We start from the raw sequence: 21,700 nt of genomic DNA, 5'->3' as shown, positions 1-21,700 counted from the left end.
AAATATATTTATTTTATTATAATAGTGTGTCAGTTCAGTGCTTATCCTGAGAAATACTTGAAGATTAGCATTTCTCATGGTGTCCAAGAGTTTCTGTGTCTTCTCCAATTTTCTATTTTTCTAACATCTAGATTTTTGTCTTGGTTATTACTACACTAAACTGTGAATCAGGAAAATAAGCAAACATCTCAGCCTTAAATCCTTAGATATTATTTTAATGCTTATGAATTATGAACACTAACTACATATATGAACCTCAGTATTCTTTAAAACCATGTCATGCAGGCAGTAAGCTAAGCTAAATTAACAAGGTTAAAGTTGGTAGGTGTATAAACATCTGCAGACACCACTGGCCATTCAGCAGATGTAAGAGTCTCATAGGAGGGGCTGGAGAGATGGCTTAAGAGCCCTGTCTACTCTTTAAGAGGTCCTGAGTTCAATGCCCGGCCACAAGGTGGCTCACGACCATCAGTAAGGAGATCTGGTGCCCTCTTCTGGCTTGCTGGGATACACGCAGGCAGAACACTATATACATAATAAATAAATAAGTCTTAAAAAGAAAAAAAGTCTCATAGGAGCCTGGCAGTGACCTCTTACCGTTAAGTCGGCCCCCACAACTAAGTTCCCCAGGACTCTTTCATTACGCTGCTTCAAGCAAGCACTATTTCATATACCTCACGGGACCCGTCATCTCACACCTCTTCTAGGATTCACATAAAAACTGATTAAATATTAGCTGTTTATCAAGAACTATGGAGTAGTGTAAACATTATACACTCAATGACCAGCATATAGATAGCATCCATTCCTGACTTATCTTAATTACAGTGGCATGGATTTGGCATCTAGCCATCTCTGAGTGCCGTTCTGTGGCGTTGTTACCCACATTGTTGGCAACAGATTTCTGAATTTCTTCTTGCAGAACAGAAACTACCCCATCAAATCAACTCCCCCTCCTTGTCCCACCCTCCCTGGCATCCACTATTTCACTTTGTGTGACTTTCTATATCACACAGCTGTTGTCCTTTTGTGGCTGACTGCTTTCAGTAATATCAAGACTCATGTGAGTTGCAACATAGGACTGAATAACCTTCCTCTCGGAGGTGAGGACCCCTTTACTTTTCTGAAGCACAAACTGATTAATAATTTTTGCCAATAATGAAACACATCTGTGACTATTTCAACTCATATCAGAAAGACCAGACAAATGACCAGGTATGACCCCTTCACCCAAACTTACAGAGGAGCACCCCAAGATTAAGTATGTGGCAGGCACACTGACCCACCACCTGGTCACATTGCTTTTAGATAGTACATGCCTGTGATCCCAGCACCCCAGAGACATAGGCATACATAGTGAGACCCTGTCTTAAAAATAAAGAAAAAGAAAAAGCACCAAATAGAAAAATCCAAGAAGGTAAACATCTTAATATCCAAAAAGACTAAATTAAATCAATCTTGTGGGTTTCTCTCTTGTGAATGTCTTAGTAATGGAATGACAATTCTAAGAGGTCATAAAAACTGCATTTTGTGTACTTGCCATAGATGATCCTCTTATCAATAAGTCTTGTTTCAATCAAGAATATCTGTATTGTAGAGAAGGGAACTTGGGGGAGGCGTGACCACTAATACTAAAAACTGGTGGACACCTGAGGGAAGCTGAAGCAGAGAGCAACAGAGGGCACACTGCACTGCTCCTGCCTTAGGTCACAGGTGTGCACAGAGGGCACACTGCCCTGCTCCTGCCCTAGGTCACAGGTGTGCACGGAGGGCACACTGCACTGCTCCTGCCCTAGGTCACAGGTGTGAACGGAGGGCACACTGCACTGCTCCTGCCCTAGGTCACAGGTGTGCACAGAGGGCACACTGCCCTGCTCCTGCCCTAGGTCACAGGTGTGCACAGAGGGCACACTGCACTGCTCCTGCCCTTAGGTCACAGGTGTGCACAGAGGGCACACTGCACTGCTCCTGCCCTAGGTCACAGGTGTGCACAGAGGGCACACTGCCCTGCTCCTGCCCTAGGTCACAGGTGTGCACAGAGGGCACACTGCCCTGCTCCTGCCCTTAGGTCACAGGTGTGAACAGGAGGGAAGTAAATACAGGAGGCAGGCAGGAACTCCGAGGAGAAAGACCTGAGGAATGGGGTCAATGTGATTCTATAAAGTCACAATTTCTTATAGCAAGAACAAAGTAGGTCTGTCCACTCATTTTAATCACTATTCTGAAACACAGAATGGGCCAGATGACAAGCTTTGTGTTCAGTAGTCAGTCTTAAAAGACTCAGTGCATGCAATTAATAAGCAAATGCTTATTCTGTTTTCAAACAAAATAACAAAATGTTTAAACCTTCAAACATACTATGATGGAAAAGGACATCGTCTGTAATGAAGGCCAACCTATTGAGAACAGGAAATTAACAATAAGTCACTTAAATTGTCCAGATGTTGAGAGTAATTTACTTCTGTTCATAGAACGACTTAGGAGAAATATCACCACATGAACAATTTAAATAATGTTGATGTTCTCCCCAAAAATATATTTATACTCACATTCACTTGAACCTGAATGGACCAGTCACCAAGTATTGGATGAGAGGATAACTGAAAAGTTTTGGAAATGACTCCGAGATCACCTTTCTGAGAGAACCACTGCTGAATCAAATTAGACTTCGGATCCTAAAACAAAAACCAAACCATGTGTGTTAATTGTGGAAGGCTGCCCAAGTACAAGTGTATCCTACTTGGGAAGGATGCCTGGCGGTACCCACCTCCCCTAGGCAATCCAGAACATTCCCCCAAAATATGACACTAAGATTGTGTGATGGCAAACTTTATCGTCAACTGGATTAGACTTTAGAATCACCCAGGAAACACTCCCTGGCGGGAATCTGTGACGGTGTAACTGAAGATAGAAGACCCATCTTAAAAGTGGGCTAGCGACCCAGACTGAATCAAAGGGGAGAGGGGAAGGGGAACCTGAGACAGGCAGCATTCATCTCCCTCTGCCTCCTGAACATGGGTTTCATGTGACCAGCTGCCTCCTGCCACCACAGCAACAGCTGCATTTCACCACCACCACAATCCCTGCCATGATGGACTGCACCCTCAAACTACGAGCCACCCTTCTCTAAGATGCCCCCAAAAGGCATTTTGTCACAGCAGGGAGAAAAGTAATATCACAGAGTTTTAGGAAAATGACAGATCTGTACCACTAAGGAAAACACATCAAAATGTCTTCCTTTCCTGGTACTTCTCCTGAGACCATGCGGTTTCTGACCCATCTTTGAATTCCTGACACCATCGTCCCTTCTACAGAGGACACAGAGAGTGTACACGCAGCAAATCAACATCGGTGGTTTAAGGAAACCCCCGGCTAAAATACAAACTAGTGACAAATGAAAATCAGAATGGAGGGCCCTCAAGAAACTAAGCTAGAATTACCACATGATCTGGCTCCGCCACTCCCCGCACACATCTGAAAGAATCTAGGTCAACATTCTTGCACATCCATGTGTATTGAGCACTAGTCGAAGTAGCCAAGATATGGAACCAGACTAAATGGATAAAGAAAATGTGGTATATATGCACAATAAAGGATGAAGCTCTGTCATTCATACCACTAGCAGGAAAATGGAACAACTGAAGACAACGCGTTAACTGAAGTAAGCTAGACTAACAAAGACAAACGTCTCATTCTCTCTCATACATGGAATCTGCATTTCAGTATAGAGGGTGTGTGTGTGTGTTTATGTAGAAATGGTACTATGTAGGGGGAGAAAGAACTCTAAAGGCAAAGAAATGAGAAGGAAGAACAAATACCATTTTGGTCATTGTACACAGATGTATATTCATGTCACATACACATAACACGAAAGCCTCTTTAGGGAAGGGGATGGAACCAGGGGAAGAGGGAAAAGGAAGGATGATGGAGGATAATGTAACAAAATACAATGACATACATGTATGAAATGTCATAAAAGCCATGACTGTGTTTCCTGAAAAAGAGGGAGGGAGGAAATGAATTTTCCCTGTTGAGATAGCATCCTCATTCATTAAAGGCCCACTGTGCTGGGCACTCTGGTTTACCTCTAACTATAATTCTCCCTCAGTGAATATGCCAGACTCAGAAAAACAAATAACACATTTTCTCTCATATACAGAATCTACATTTCAATATAGAAGGAGTGGGGTATGAGGGGGGTATGTGTGTGTGCTTGTATGTATGTGTGTGGGGGTATGTGTGTGTGCTTGTGTGTATGTGTGTGGGGATGTGTGTGTGCTTGTGTGTATGTGTGTGGGGATATGTGTGTGTGCTTGTGTGTATGTGTGTGGGGGTATGTGAGTGTGCTTGTGTGTATGTATGTGTATGTTTGTGTGTGTGTGTGTACATGCCTGTGTGTGTCCGATATGAAAGTAGAAAAGGCACTATCAGGAGGCAAAAAGAAAAGCAAGATGAACCATTCCTTACACTTGAAAAAGCGGACTGCTAAGGAGGTGAAGTACACACACAACTATAATTGACTGGCATGGCCCCATACTATAGCAACAACACATGACAGGACTCAGAAGTCAGCTCCCCACTCAGCAAAATGTCAGGGAGATACTTAACCAGGGTCCATAAAGAATGCTCCAGTCTTCTCCTAGCCTCTCAGACAAGAGTGGCTTCATTTTCGTTCATTTTAGTTCTCAGCATCCATGCAAAGCCTTCATCTCCTGCATCCCCAGCCCTGTCGGCTCTGTCCTGTTCTCTCTCTAGTTTGTCTCCTTTCCAACCTCGAGATCCACCACACCCCTCTCAAACTAATGCCACTAATCCCGTCCTTCCACTCTTGCTACTGTCATCTGGAACAGCTGATCTGAGAATAAGGCACAGGGTTGACACAGACCTAGGCAAACAAACAGTGTTGGTTAGAATCGTAACAGGACCCTAGGTGAAGGCAGCTTTGCTCTGTCCAGAGTGATGTCTACACACTTACAGACCCACCTCTACCTTTAGGCTCATCTTCTTCCCATTACACAGATTCACTTGCCATTCACCAAAGTTCAGACCTCTGAACCTCTGCTGTGGGATGTGTCCCTCTCCTGTCTACCAGTAAAGTAAGCTCAGCTTCCTGTCTGCAGCACAGGCCTCCAGCAGCAGTGACTTCTTTGTGGGTAGCCTCTGCCCAGCTGGCGTTTACTTTGAGGGTAGACTGCACATCTGGAGTTTACTCTTCTTGAGTATGACATACAGTAAAAATGGAATAAAATTCTTTTTTACATAAAATCTTAGTTTCCAGATACACTATGAACTCTTGAGGCCAAAGATCACACACTTTTTCTTCTTCTCTATCCTTTGTCTAAACATAATGAGCTTGCCCAGTTATTAGAAACCAGGAAAAAAAAAGATCTCCTACAGAAAGGGTATGAAAGTTGGAGGTAAACACAGTGCTCAGGTAAACTGAGCCAGTAGGGGCAGCCAGAAACTTAAAATCAGTGACCGAAAACAGGTCAAGAATGATCAGGTCACTGTCTCCTGGGCAAATGCCTGGGTCAGGCATTGTAACCACAGTTGGCTCTGCTGTGCCTGCCACAGCATGATGCATGGGAGAGCTGTGGAGTGAAAGGACTCAAGAAGAAATACAAGCACCCATAAACATACACTGTCTAGTGATGAAGGAAATAAAACAATGAAATGCTGGCTTTCTTCAATCAGATGGACAAAGACTTAAGATACTAAAACATTAATTCTTAGTGTTGCCTTAGGGAAAGGGAACACAAAAACTCGGCTGGTGAGTTATGGTGGTGGAGGTAGAATTTTCTTCTGGATGGTGTCATGGCCCTTCAAGGAAAAAGAAGCTGAACTAATACTTTTGCTTCAAGAGTTGCTCTTGGAGCTGGAGGGACAGAGTGCCAGAGCACAGTCACAGGGTTCACCCTCCATGACATAACTTGCTGAATCCACACATACTAACCTGCACTCACACTCAGACAGGACATACCCTCCATGTCAGAAGCAACTATATCCACACAAGGTTATTCTCCTGCACCCAGAGCAAAATGTTAAAGCAGAATGTCAGCTGTGCCAGCTGCCACCACAGTGCCCAAGCCACCTACATCCATATTGTGACACTAAACTTCCCATAGGAGAGAATTCACAGCAACATAAGACTATGCCTTCTCCACTGCAGAAAGGCCTCTGTGGCCCTGTCCTTCCTAAGGAACTGAGACAGGAACGATGGATAGATAGCAGCCAATGATCCTCACAAAAACACCAAATACTCCTCAATATGCTGCAATGACAAATATCTCACCCTAACTATGATATCTTTGCCTATCAGCATCGTAGTCACAGCCATTCTTTTTTTCCAGGGTTTCTCTGTACAGCTTTGGAGCATGTCCTGGAACTCACTCTGTAGACCAGGCTGACCTCAAACTCACAGAGATCTGCCTGTGCAAGGATTAAGGTATGTGCTACCAACACCCAGCTGTCACAGCTATTCTTGTGGCAAGTTGGCTTGCAAGCTACCCTAGATGCCTTTCTCCACTTCATCCTAAGCCATCCTGTCTCAAATCACTATTTTCCACTGGAGAACAATGAAACAGGCCTTCACATTAACCTGGCCTCTGCAATGAGGAATGTGACTAGGCTTGAGTCCATATCCTGAACTTACAGCCTGTAGGAGGAAGTCTGATGCCGCCATTAAACATGTGACTTACTAGAGGCGCATACAGATGAGGTAATAAAAGGGCGGTTTACCACACCGCTAACCACACCCACTTTAGGCAGGACTAAAGACGTATACGGCTGGACGTATACGTACGTAGGCGGAACTACGTCACTAGCCAGGCCCACTTTTGGGCATGGCTAGGGGCGTTACGGGGGAAGGCATAAAAGACAGCGCACAGGAAGTCTCGCTCTCTTTTCCTGGAGTTCGGCTTCCGGTCCAGTCGCTAGCTGAGATCTGCTGGGCTTCTCGGGGTTTGGTATCTTGTGAGTAATTTTCTATATAAAATACTTAGCCTTATTTTCAGTAATTGTGTGTCGCGTATCGTTACAGCGTCCGTAAAACCAACAACAGCCCAGTATCAAAGGGGATTTTTGGCCACCCCTGTTCACTGTTTCTAAGCACTGAACTTCAGTGCAAATGTCCTCTCCTGGGCAAGAGCACCACAGGTTGGCCAGGCCAGTAGGATCCTTCAGTACCAGACCTAATAGAGAACGGTTTCTCTACATCCCTCCCAGAAAGTCAAGTGTGGCGCTATATAGGCTCATTTCACTCCGTGTAAAATCTAGGCCATCTAACAGCCAACAAGAGTAATATGAGCCAAATCCTCCAACCCAGCACCTGTAGCTAACCTCACCTCTTAATGCTTGTCCCTTCACCTCCTGATCTCAGTGTGCAGATGGCCTATGGTATCTTCGGTATGTTTCAGACCTTTGTATGTGCGGACCCCTCTGTTTTGATTTGCTCATTCTCATATTTCCTTCCAGGCTCCGCTCACACATCTCTTCTCTGGCAACTCTAGAAAAAGCACTAACGATTAACTCGCCCTCTCCAGCCTGTCTCTGGTTCTGTGTTTCTCCCTACCATATACTGTCACACACCCCCAGATACATGAATATCTATAGCCTCATGTGTGTGCTTGTATGTCAATCATCCGTCTTCTTGCTACCTGTTGTAAGCTAAATTCAACATGAACAGGGGTTTCTTCTGTTCTGTTCACTGCTTTATGTCAGTTCCTGGAATACAAAATCTCAATAAGTAATTGATGAATGGACAGGTCAGTGACGAAGCAGGCATGAGCACACAGACTCCATAGCCTGAACCCTTAACCCAGCTTCCACCGCCTCCCTTCCTTTCAGAGGACCGCCAAGGCGAGAAGGAAGCCCTTCGGAGGTCAAATGCTAAGAAACAACTGTGCCAATAACACGAGCAGAGCTCTGAAGCCAGCTTTAGCAGAACGGCTGGACCTCTTCCTTCATTTCTGTCTGCCACTTACCTTAATGAAAATATTCAGCGACGTCTTAAGAGGCTTGAAATCCGAGAAGAGTGTGAGCACGCGAAACTTCACTTCTTGTTTCGGTTTATAGAGTGCTTTGTCTGTCTGGATGAGGACAGACATCCTCTTGGTCTCAAACGACAAGGGTGTGCTGTTGGAGAACAGAATCCCATCCTGGCTCTGTCCAGTTACATGGAGTTCATAAATCGCATCTGCGCTGTTCAGAGGCAGCTGGGTGGGGAAACAGACATATCAAAGTCTCACGGTCTCACCGTAAGTTGTTTTCAATACAAGTTAGAACAGAAAGTTTAAGCGCATGGTATTATCAAAAGGAACTGTAGTGTTGGGGAAAACTTATCCTTCATGGCCACTGAAGCTGAACAATTTGCTTTCTCTCTTTAAAATCCTGTACCTCTGTTCTTCAATTAGACCACAGAGCTTCTGGAATGAGGGGCACACTCCCCACAGCTGTCTCTCTCAGCAACAGTTACATCACGTTGGCATTTCCTTTTCCAAGTGCACGTTCATTCTCACGCCTGTTAAGGGTTAGGTACTTAACTCCCCAGCAAGCTTTTCCATGCTTTCTCTGCTTCAGGCAATCAGCCTGTGGAAAGCCAAAATGTATTTCCTTGCTGTACTGATGGGGGGATGCCCTTCTGTATGCTGTTAATATATGTTTCCCTTACTGGTTGATGAATAAAACACTGACTGGCCAGAAGCAAGGCAGGAAGTATAGGCGGGGCTACCAGACTAGGAGAATTCTGGAAAAAGGAAGGCAGAGAGGAGCCGCCACTGAGAAGACCCCATGCTGCCACCATGCAGTAACAGGTCCGGGCATTCAGTAAGATAAGACCATGTAGAAATACATAGACTAATGGCCATGGGTTAATAATAAAGAGAGAGCTAGCCAGTAGGAAGCCTAAGCCATTGGCTAAACAGTTTATAATAGGTGTAGGTCTCTGTGTGTTTATTTGGGACTAACCAGCTGTGGGACAGGATGGGACAGAAACTCCATCTACACTGCACTCTCTGAAGCCCTCCTCTGTGATGTTTTCCTTTCCTGCACCCTGTCCACCATGTGCACCATGTGCTGGCTATGCCACCATTTTTTTTAAATTAATTCATAGCAGCAGAAACCCTACCATCTAACATGAACAAACCAGAAGCCATTTTGAGCAGTTCACATGATCTACATCATTTGACCTCAAGATAATCCCTCAACCCGATACCACACCCACCCTTCAACTGGATTCTCCTGCTAAAATCGTTTCACAAAGCAAATAGGCTGAGCGAGCTACGAACGGTACTCCTGGCCATCAGTTCACATCCATACCCAGCCTGTGCTACACTCATCTGGTAGCAACTTAATGCGGTGATTTTAAATATGTCTAAAAAGTCTCTAATCTACCACTCTTCAAAAGATGGAGTCTGTCCTGGGTCAACAAAACAAGATAGAGAAATACAAGGAAAACTAGTTGAGAACAGGAAGGGATCAGCAGGGATAGGAGGAGGACAAGAGAGTGTAATGAAGGATGGATGATCAAAATACAGTATGTAAATGTGTGAAAATATCATAGGGAAAACTATTATACAAAATTTTTAAATGTTAATTTAAAAAATTAAATATCCACTGGGTGTGGTAGTACATGCCTTTAAAGCCAGCATTAAGGCGAGAAGTAGGCAGATCTCTATAAATTCATGGCCAGCCAGGAATACATGGCTACATAGTGAGCCCTTATCTTTAATAATACAAACAAAAGAAACAAAAAAAACTCACTAAAACATGAGTAGGGCCAAATACTGAGGTGTTCTGATACTCCAGTGTACTGAAGAAAAATCCCTGCTAGGAGTTTTAAGAACATAATAGCCAATCTCTCTAAAGTAATATTGCCCTTAAATATTTGAAAACTGTACTGAACTAAAGCCAAACTTACAAGTGATATAAAGAGCCAATAAAAAGGTACATATGCCATAGTTACGATGCATTGCTTTTTGTTGTGGTTGTCTTGGGGGTTTTGTTTGTTTGTTTGTTTTCAAGACAGGTTTTCTCTGTGAAGCCCCCTGGCTGTCCTTGAGCCCACTCTGTAGACCAGATTGGCCTCGAACTCAGAGATCCACCTGCTCTGCCTCCAGAATGCTGGGATTAAAGGCGTGTATCTAGTTTGAAATGTATTTCTGAAACCAATTTTCTAACTTATTTATTGAAACCAAATAACTTAAATGGATACTTACTGATGGAAGGGTAAGAATCTTGAAAAAGCCTAAAAAGGAAAACAAGAAAGAAAAGGTATTTGTCAAATTGTGAATTCAATGCTTGCAGCAAAGATCAAGATTAAAAGGTCATCACCCAGTGATGAGATCCCAGCAAGCTCCGCCCCTCTGTCACCATCACTCTCACTGTCTTAGCTGATCTAGCACCGTTAAAGTTACACGTCTGAGGAGTCCTATAGGGAAAACCTGGGGTTCGGAGCTTATTGTTCTGTTTTACTCGGGGGTTGTAGTTCAGGGGAGAGAGCCCAGGGCTTCATGCCCTCTGGCATGTGCTCAGCACTGAGCTCCACCCACAGTGAGGCTCACTTTTCAGTTCTCATATACTCATGATAAAGGAAGGCATTAGTCACACCAGGGGAGAGCTGGGACTCATACGTGACTCATGAGGATCAGGGTAGTACAGACTTTTTCATATACAGTTTCTAAAAATAGGACCATTAGGTTACCGCAGGCCAATTTCTCATCAGATCCATTCATTGAAAAGTGGTTTCATGTTCATTGACAAAGTACTCAAAGTTCCCATCAGATGTGATAACAGGCCCTTGGTTCTTTCATTGAAGAACTATTTACTAAAGGAACCACAGTGACTCTGTCCTCCCGGAAGTCACGTGAGTCTACCATGTGAGCACAGGGAGATAGCAGGGCACGGCACAGTACAGAGCAGGAATTAACAACAGACCACACTCAGGGTTTTATCATGAATTTGCTCTTTTCCTACTCTCTCCTTGAACCTGATTATGCAGCTCAGTATTTTCACCCACAAAATGAAATTGTTAATATGTGTTGCAAACTCATGCAGTGGTTTCTGGAAAGGCTATTATTACCTGCAATACAACAGAATGGTTCAGGACACACAGGAAGCCCTTGGAGCTCATCAGAGCATCGGAGAGCTTGGAGAAGTGTCCATCAGGATATCAGCTTGCCTTTATAGCAAAGTTCTCCAAGTGTTTATGAGGAAGCATGCCATCAACAAAGCATGTGTCTTTATTACTAATATCAGTCAACGTTTATAAAGTGGCGTAGTACCGGGCGGTAGTGGAGCATGCCTTTAATCCCAGCACTCAGGAGGTAAAGGCGGTTGGATCTCTGTGAGTTCAAGATCAGCCTGGTCTACAAGAGCTAGTTCCAGGACAGCCTCCAAAGCCACAGAGACACCCTGCCTCAAAAAACAAAAACAAAACAAACAAACAAAAAAACACCACTATGGATTGTATCTATGATGCACACTTGAATTTATTCCTCTTGTCTAACTGGAATCTTTTGTCCTCTGACCAACATCTCCCCTGAAACCCCTTGCTGGATAACCACCATTTTACTCTCCACTTCTTTAAGCTCAACATTTTAAGACCTAGTGTCATGAAATAACTCTATGTCCTCAGATTCACCCATAGAGTTTGTAAACGGCTAGGTTCTTTTCTCAGAGCAAAGCAGTATTCTATAGTGTGAGTCTAACTGGTCTTAATAATAAAAACCCGGAGTCAGATATTAGGGGGTAAAAGCTGAACAGTCAGAGAAGTGAAGCAGCCTGCCACTACAGCTCTTACCTCTGTGAAATCCTCAGACAGAAAAAAGGGCTGTGCTCCTGTCTCCTGCCGTATATTCCTCTCACCGCCTAGCCTTATCACTTCCTGTTTCCTCCTCCCTGGTGCTGGGATTAAATGAGTGTGCCTCCCAAGTACTGGGCTCTAATGCATGAGATCCCAAGTGCTAGGACTAAAGGTATATGCCACCACTGCCTGGACTCTATGGCTAACTAGTAGGTAGCTCCAGTCAAGCTCTATTTGTTAGAGTACAAACAAGGTATCACCACAGTATTCCACTGTGAAAATATACATTATCATTCTTTACCCATTTATCTGTTAATTGGCACACCTCTTAGCTACATGAGTTGTGCTGCAATAACATGGAAATGCAGGTGTCTTTTTGATATGCTGATTTCATAAGTTGGGTATAAACATAGTTCATACAGGAATAATCTATGTTCATTAAGCTTTCACTTCTCATGGAATACATATCTTCTGTACTGTATTTAAATGAAGCTGAAAGACTATATCAGCAACTACACTTGGTAAAACCTTCTAAAGATAGAAATACAGCTTACTTCACAAACTTTTTAAGTCGTTGAAATACACTAACAGGCATTCTCTATACACACTTAGGAATGAGGAGATAGTCTTCCCAGGCATGAATTTGGGAACAGATTAGTATACAGAACTTCACAAAAGAGTCAGTTAACCATGAATGTAGCTGGAGAGAGGATATGCAAAGAAAACGTAAGAGGACGGAAAGCAAAATCTTAAAAGATAAGCACATAGAATCCATCAGTTTGAGAAAGAGCAAAAGGGTACGTAGGAAGGGATGAAGGGAAGAAAGGGAAGGAGGAAATGATATAATTGTATTTAATTTCTATAGATACATATGTGTGTGTATCTGTGTATCTGTGTGTGTTGTTATTGTATACATGTGTGTGTATCTGTGTATCTGTGTGTGTTATTGTATACATGTGTGTGTATCTGTGTATCTGTGTGTGTTGTTATTGTATACATGTGTGTGTATCTGTGTATCTGTGTGTGTTGTTACTGTATACATGTGTGTGTATCTGTGTATCTGTGTGTGTTGTTATTGTATACATGTGTGTGTATCTGTGTATCTGTGTGTGTTGTTACTGTATACATGTGTGTGTATCTGTGTATCTGTGTGTGTTGTTACTGTATACATGTCTGTGTATCTGTGTATCTGTGTGTGTTGTTGTATACATGTGTGTGTATCTGTGTATCTGTGTGTGTTACTGTATACATGTGTGTGTATCTGTGTATCTGTGTGTGTTGTTACTGTATACATGTGTGTGTATCTGTGTATCTGTGTGTGTTGTTACTGTATACATGTGTGTATCTGTGTATCTGTGTGTGTTGTTACTGTATACATGTGTGTGTATCTGTGTATCTGTGTGTGTTGTTACTGTATACATGTGTGTGTATCTGTGTATCTGTGTGTGTGTTGTTGTATACATGTGTGTGTATCTGTGTATCTGTGTGTGTTACTGTATACATGTGTGTGTATCTGTGTATCTGTGTGTGTTGTTATTGTATACATGTGTGTGTATCTGTGTATCTGTGTGTTGTTGTTGTTGTTCAGTTGGAACCCCCTGCATGATCCAGAAAACCTCATTCTTCTCTCCAAACCCCGCCCACTCAGAGAATCTCCGAACAAAAGGAAGACCCCAAAAAGCCCAGTTCCTCATTCTTGACAGCTACTGCAGCTTCCTCTCCTGAAGTTGCCAGCTGCCCAAATCCTCAACCAACAAGTTCAGCTTTTGACCAAATTTGGGCATAAACCCAGTTTATGCCATGTCATCATCCCTCACCTACAGCCTATATAAGCTTCCTGCTTTGGTTCAAGTGTGTGACTTCTCCAGCCCAGATCTCTTGAACTGGAGAACCCACCCAGGAGTTGCTTTGCTCAAATAAAACTGTTCTTTTAGTTTTTCAATTTGGCTTGATCTGACTTACTACATCAGCAGAGAAACTTATTATCACGAAAACCTATTTGTGTGTGTGTGTGTGTGTGTGTGTGTGTGTGTGAGTGAGTGAGTGTACACAAAAGCATGCATGTTTTAAAAGGCTATCACGTTTCTGAGTTGGTAGAAGAAATGTGACAAGTAAAGTCTGTCTTTCAAAGATATCTGTTGGCTACAACTGTAGCTCAGTGATAAAGAGTGCTTACCTAGTATCCTGAGGCCCTGAGTTCTACCAGCACCAAATAAAAGGTTTTGATATTTTTCTTTTTCTTCCTTTTTTTTTCTTTTGTTGTTGATTGGTTGGTTGGTTGGCTTGTTTATTTAATATAAAGTCTCACTATGCAGCCCTAGGTAGCCTGGAACTCACTAAGTAGATTCTCTATACACACTTAGGAAGTAGACTAGGCTTTCCTCCCACTTGAGGCAACCCCTCCATTCTCCCACATGCTGAGATTACAAGCATGAGCCACCATATCTGATGAATTCTTTTTCATTTGTGGAAGAAAGGCATAGTGCTTTGAAAGGCCCTGCAAAATACTATGCTGAAATACTTCTAAGGATTTTTTAAATTACATGTTTATGTATCTGTGCACATGAGTCCAGGTGCCAAATAGGAAGTTGGACCCTCTGGAGCTGCAGTTACAGGCAGTCTGGGAACTGAACCCAGTACTGCACTCAATTTTAACTACTAAACCATTTCTCCAGGCCCATGCTGAAATACTTAAACAGTGGGGCGGAAAAAAATGAAATTGAGACTAACATTTGTAGAGTAGACTCTGCTGTGTGGAAAATATATCCCACCAGATACCTCAGCACAAGTGGAGATTGTTTCTACAACTTAAAGTATTATGGGGTAGGATAAGGAAGTGTCTCAACGACTAAAGAGCTACACACACACACACACACACACACACACACACACACACACGAGAACCTGAGTCCAGAACCCAGAACCCATGTAGAAAGCCAAGTACAGCAGTGTCTCTAATTCTGATGCTCAAAAGGCAGAGGCAGGGGCTTTACCACCCGCAGGCTAGCCAGCCCAGCCAAATCAGCTTGTTTAAGGCACAGTGCAAGACCCTGTTTCAAAAAACAAGGCGGACAGTGACTAAGGAAGGTGGCTGGCATTGGGCTCCAGACTCAACAGGCAGTGACAGACCCCCATGCACACACACAAGAACATGTAGACACACACATGCCATAAAAAAAGTATTAGGACCAAACAACTTAAGCACTCACTAGACAATGGATCATAACCTACCAAACAAAACAAAATTTGATGTGCTTCCATGTGTAATTCAATACATAACAAGAAGAGAGTGAAGAAAAGCTTCAGACAGAAAGATCAGCTGAAACCTTGGGACTCGAATTCTGTGATGTGACCATGAGCCTAGCTGTATGCAAGCTGAGAGCCACCTGTGAGAAACTGTCAACACTTTGTGTTCAATTACTAACCTTTGAGATAGCTCACTTCTATCAAGAGATAATTGGAAAATCTTTGAAACAAACAAGCTTACCTAGCAGCTGCATGGTGGTGCCAGCACACCTTTTTAATCCCAGCACTCTGGAGACAGAGGCAGGAGGATTTCTGTGAGTTCAAGGCAAGCCTGATCAACAAGGAAAGTTTCAGGACAATCAGGGCTGCACAGAGAAACCCTGTCTCCAAGAACCAAAAATAAATAAAAATAGGAAAGATTAGCTAGCAAAGCGAAGCCTGGAGTGGTGGAGCACACACCACAATCCCAGAAACCAGAAGGGCTGAAGCAGGAGGATCTCCAGTTTGAGGCCAGCCTGAGCTCAAAAATAACTAACACAAAAACAAATACCAAGCAAGCACACAGGGACGACCAAAGGAAAAAAGCCCCGCAAACCTCGAAAGCTATGCCATCCCACAGAGCAGGCACCAGACACATGTGAGACCTGAGGTCTAAGACTCGGAACAACATACAGAGTGAAACATTCAGCAGAGGCTTTTATAGGGACTTTGTAGTAATCATAGTATCTGTAATTACAAATAAGAAATCATCTAGCTCAAATAGAGTGTACTGTTAAAATTAATTTTATCAGGCAGGTGTTGGTGGCACACGCCTTTAATCCCAGCACTCAGGAGGCAGAGGCGGGTGGATCTCTGTGAGTTCAAGGCCAGCCTGGTCTACAGAGCGAGTTCCAGGACAGTTTCCAAAACAATACAGAGAAACCCTGTCTCGAAAAACCAAAAGAAATTTTTTTTAATTTTATGTTTCTTTTTACTTCTGTAATGCAGTCACTGGAGAATGTTCAATTATTTACATCATTGAATTATACTTCTGTTCTATAGCCATGTCCAGGAGGATGAGATTCTGAAAGTTTTATTTAGAAACAATCAAGCAGGCAACAGACCTGACAGAACACATCTTTTTTTTTTTTTTCATTTTTATGAGTCAAAGCAATGCACATATTTCCACAGACCTACACTCTGGCTATCTTCAAAAGACAGAAATGAGGCAGGCTGTCAGCCTGTGAGGTTCTTCTGCGGTGTGCTAAGACACCACGGGCCTTGCCATTTCTGTTCAGTTCTGTGTAGAAGTGTCTGTTCGTAGGAGCCTCATGGAAAGAGGAGTGTTCCAATAAGTCTCTTATTCTTATTTTACAAATGAGATCTGGAACCCTGGATCACCCAAGACTCTCAACAGGCAGCCTGTTTACCCTTCTTCTATTGCTGGCTATTGTAAGAGCTTCATTTGGCTGATCTGTTTGCAAATGTCCCCAAATCCTTAATCATTTCAAATGAGGTCTAAAGTTCCAGTCATCTTGGAGTCCCTGCTTCACTCAGCCTCGGTGTGACTCCTGGTACCTATACAAGCCATCCCCAGGAGGGGGCAGCCCTAGGCAAGTCAGGTCTCTAGCTAACTGGATCTCAAAAGCAGGGTATGGTGGCACACCCCTTTAATCCCAACACAGAGGCAGGTGAATCTCTGTGACTTCAAAGCCAGCCTGGTCTTACAGAGAGAGATCCAGGACAGCCAGGGCTGTCATACAGAGAAACTCTGTTTCCAAAAAATAGGGGGAGGGGAGCCAGACACAGTAGTGCATGCCTTTAATCCCAGCATTTGGGAGGCAGAGGCAGTCGGATTCAAAGCCATCCTGATCTACATAGTGAGTTCCAGGACCGTTACACAGAGAAACCCTGCCTGGGGTGGGAGGGGGCGCCACAGGAGCACAATGCCCTAGGTTCAGAGGACTGGGACACACCCTACAGCTTACATGAGAGCCCTTCTCCTGCATGCGTGTGGGTGCTATAACTCAGCAGCCACCACAGTGTCCCACGGCAGAACCAAGAATGCTGAACTGCAGACAGCTGTGCCCCAACAAACCAGCCCATTCCTGAGAGGTACTTAGTTTTCATGCTTCAGAATAAATTTTTAGGGTTGGCTAGTTTGTCAGACCAGGGAATGGCGAAAACAATGTGCTTCCTTTCTACCCTGGTCTGACACACAGGCCACCTCCCACAGGGTAGGGGGTGGTGATTCTTACCCAAGCGACACCAGGCAAGGAGAAAGAGGGAAGCAGCTGGGAATCTGCAATAAATGAATCTCTTACACTGGTTAGCTGGAGGGCAAGCATGCTGCCAATTCTAAATGGGCTCACTAGAAACCTTGTTTCACAGGGGCACTCATTTTTGTTGCTTTGTTTTGTTTTGGGTGTAGCTTTTAGTCAACTCAGACCTGTGAAGGGTTTCTCATGAGAACAAAGCTGAAGGAGTTAACATGCCTGTGACCAGACCTATGACCACATCAGTCCCAGAACCAGGAAAGATACAGAGCCAGCCAGCAGTGAGAGTCCAGACGCAGAGCTGTCTCAGCCCCTCCAGCTACGGCTGGACATGGGGAGCATCCGGGACACACTGTGTGGATAACTACACATAGTGCCTACCACCAATCTCATGACTCTTTATTTAAAGGGTCAACTATAAATGCTTAATGTTGCCACTTAATATTCTTTATTGCTATTGCTGTTATCTTCTCTTCAGACTTAAAAATACATTTCCTAGCCACTCACTAAGTTCTAGCACCAAACTTATTTGAAAGTCAAAAGATTTTACAATAACTTGGGTCACCAAACGATAAAAGTAGCAGTGAGAGAGTGCCCTCCACTCAGACCTGGGAACAGGCTATCGAAAGGCAGCACGCACTCTCTCGGTCTCTGAGGGTGTGCTTGTTACATGAGGCTCTTCCAGACAACTGTAACCTCTGATGGCTTTCACATATGACCAGAGAGAGGCCGTCTCGGAGCCTTCCAGACTGCTGCCTCTGCCCCTCAGCAGCCAGCACCTCAAAAGAAGCCTTGTTTGCTGACTTCACACTTGGCACAGCCGAAAAGCCGGCCATTTGATTTACAAATAAAGTCCAGGCTATTTTTAAGTTGTGTAATAAGCATACACAGGAACGAACCTCTCCTTAACTTTTGAAACACACTCTCTAAGACATCTGCTGCCTGACATCTGTCCTCACCAAGTGGCTCAGGAGACTTGTTGACCGGAAAGAATAGTAGACGTTTGGAAATATAAGACTAGGTCCAGAAATACTCTCTATGAAAAAAAAAAACCAGGTTTTTTTCCACTATGTATCTGCCCAACTTAATATTTGGGACTTAGTATCTTTGGTAGTTATTTGCTATGCAGTCATGTGCAAAAATAAACTTTGATTTATCCCCACTATTGATATGTTTTACCTCTTTACAAGTTTATTAGATATTCTCTATGCAGAAATTATTTTATCTCCAGATGAACTACAAAAGGAGAACAATTATCCACCACAAATATGTAGGAAAGAGAACTTTAAAATGTAGTGTTTCTTTTCAACTGTTTAATGTGATTTTGGAAAAAAAAACACACATTTCATAATCTCTTTTAAACCCTCATTTGGACTCTTTCATACTCTTCTTGTTTTCTGTTTTTCCCTGCCTCCCCTTGCTTATAAATATTTCAATAAATATGACATTAATACATTATGTTTCATTCCTTGCATATGGCTCAGTGACATAGGTCAAGCAGAAATTCACTAAAAGGAAACCAAGGTTCAACGCAGGGTTCTTGGCTTTGAAATGTACAGAATACTTACTATGGCAAGGCAGGCAATCCACAGCCTGCAGACCAAACTTAGCCCACGCTTAGTTCATGAACTAAGAATGGCTTTTCATTTTTAAACAGATGGGGGAGAACAATTTTTCAGTTAGTCAATGGCATACAGACTCTAAAGTTGTTCCTTTGTCTCCAGCTGCTTCAAAGCTATAAGGTAGTGTTGAGTAACTGCAAGAAAGACACAAGTCTACAGCAAAACCTCCATTTACCTTTGGAGGAAAAGTCTGTCACCCCTGAGGTACACTGGGGGAGATCCACCCATCCTTTCTCAAGTAATGAGGTTGAATGTACACTATAGCCTTCAGCAGAGAGGCATGGTATTGTTCAAGAGGACGTGGGAGCCTCCATATCTGCCCGTGGTAAATGCCAAAGCAAAGACAGCTAACTGTCTTTGAAATGTTACTATATGCCAGGTATTGTGATCAATGCTCAAAAACAATGACAGAAAAGAATTGGGTGAAATTAAATTCAAAAACAAATCTTATTTAACCCAATATGTTCAAACTATTATCATCAAACACATAAAGAAGAATGAGTTTATTGGTTTTTGTGGCACCAATATTCCAAACCCACTGTGTACTTTATAGCTATAGCTCATCTCAAATCATACAAGCCTCATTCCACATACTCAAAAACTACATGTGAGGCTGAACCTGATGGCATAAGATTTTAATCCCAATACTTAGAAGTACATAAATCTCTGTGAATGCAAGGCCAAACATGATCTACATAGCAAGTTCCAGGCTATTCAGGGAAGTACAGTGAGACCCTGTCTAAAAATAATAATAATAATAATAAAACAAAATTTAAATTAAAAAAAACTACATACTGGGCGTTGGTGGTGCACACCTTTAATCCCGGCACTCAGGAGGCAGAGGCAGGTGGATCTCTGTGAGGTAGAGGCCAGCCTAGTCTAGAGAGCCAGTTCCAGAACAACCGCCAAAGCAATACAGAAAAACCCAGTCTCGAAAAACCAAAAAATAAATAAAATAAATCACTACACATAACTAATGACTGCCACCTTAGATGGTTCAGCACTAAAAATATTCTCATTTAACCCTCATAACAATGCCACTCAGTAACTACTATTGTCAGGTGACTCAAGAGAGGTCAGTTTCCTGGCCTTCCCCTATGATCGGACTGGTGACAACCCTTCATTTGGGAGTCTTCATCCAGTGACTGATAGAGGCAGATTCAGAAACCCACAGCCAAACATTGCACAGAGTTCCAGATGTCCTGCTGAGGACAGGGAGGAGGGATTGTAGCAGCCAGGGGAGTCAGGGACATCAGGGGAAAACACACAGAAATGGCTAGCCTGGCTCATGGGAACTCAGATTCTGTACCAACAACCAAGGAGCCTGCATGGGACCAACCTAGGATATATGTGACAGTTGAGTAGCTTGGCCTATTTGTAGAACTCCTGGCAATGGGGGCAGGGCCATCCCTGGTGCTTTGGCTGGCTCTTGGGAACCTATTCCTCAGGCTGGGTTGCTTTGTCCAGTCTGAATACAGGGGAGGTACTTAGTCTTATGGCAGCTTGACAGGTCATCATGCTTTGCTGAAGCCCATGGGAGGCCTGCCACTTTCTAAGCAAATACCACGAGGGATGGGTTGATGGGGGAGGGGTGGAGGGAGAGAGTGAGAGGAGAGGAGGAAGGGGAGGCTGCAATCAGAATGAAAAAAAATAAATTAGATAAATAACAAGAAAAATAAGCAAACAAAATAAAAGGAGTTCAGTTTCAGTATGGCTTTAGAACTCCCATTTTGACCCACAATGCCTCCCAACAGAACAGCACAGATCCAGTTATTATTTCCAAAACAGTCATTACAACATAATCTCATAGACTTTGACACACAATAAATATTTTAATACTGAATATAATGAATTCCTTCTTTACAGTCCTTAAGATATTCAACACATTTCAACATAGTATGCTAAACTATTCTATAGCTATATTTTCACGAACATAAACCCCTAACTGAGCCAGTTACAAGGAAGCCACGAGGTATTCTTAGAAAACATTCCTCTCCACTTATGCCAATTTCTTCACCACTTAGTCTGGTTTTTAGACTTCAAATCATGAATCATTTCCTCCAAACCAAAAACCCCACAGACCTGCCCACCAGTTACCCACTGCTATTCTCCCACTAGATCTTGGAACTATTTCATCCAGGGCCTTGCAGGCAAACTAAGGCAATACATAAAAAAGGTACCATGTGCTTTGCCTCCTTTGTGGACCCTGGATGCTACATACATGACATGAGAGAATGGGACTGAGAAAAAGGAGCCAACCAGGAGAGATAGGAATAGGAGAGGGGAGAATGAGTATGACAGATGTCTATGAAAATGTCATTATGAAATACACCATTTTGCACAAGCAATACGCAGTAACAATCTAAAGAAGTCAATCCCAAGAGCTTTCCTATGAAAAGAAAAGAGTAGGAAGAGAGCAAGACTGGGACCCACCACAATCCTCCTCCTCAGGCACTGTCACAGCACCTTCGTGTGATTGTGATCTTGGCCCAGAACAAAATATGGTGAGTCAGAGCGCCACCTCTTACACTAGCAATCACGACAGGGATGAACTCATCCCATCCATGCTCTTTCACCTGTATGAAGGCACACCTCCACCACAGCACTTCCCTTTTTTTTAAGGCAAGGTTTCTCTGTGCATCCCTGGATATCTTGGAATTCAATCTGTAGACCAGGTTGGCCTTGATCTCACAGAGATCTCTTGTGCAGCTCACATAGTCTTGGTATCTTAAATACCATTATTCTCTATCAAAACAAGGCCTTAAATTCTTTCCTTA

The 21,700-nt window shown here is 43.2% G+C and overlaps 1 protein-coding gene across 2 annotated transcripts in view; it reads right to left on the bottom strand.

Moving 5' to 3' along the window:
- Cd109 (CD109 molecule) overlaps positions 1-21,700 on the bottom strand; it is a 101,223-nt gene that overhangs the window by 69,343 nt on the left and 10,180 nt on the right. For both annotated transcript variants that reach the window (XM_005073758.4, XM_021229342.2), the window contains exons 3-5: positions 10,215-10,243; positions 7,983-8,213; positions 2,550-2,675 (exon numbers count right to left, since the gene is read on the bottom strand). In XM_005073758.4, coding sequence (XP_005073815.1) covers positions 2,550-2,675; positions 7,983-8,213; positions 10,215-10,243 — 386 coding nt within the window. The remainder of the gene's footprint in view (positions 1-2,549; positions 2,676-7,982; positions 8,214-10,214; positions 10,244-21,700) is intronic.

This window comes from Mesocricetus auratus, unplaced genomic scaffold, assembly GCF_017639785.1.
Source record: "Mesocricetus auratus isolate SY011 unplaced genomic scaffold, BCM_Maur_2.0 Super-Scaffold_100691, whole genome shotgun sequence".
Lineage (NCBI taxonomy): Eukaryota > Metazoa > Chordata > Mammalia > Rodentia > Cricetidae > Mesocricetus > Mesocricetus auratus.
Note: the sequence above shows the minus strand (reverse complement) of the source record. Positions and strands in the feature narration are given on the sequence as shown.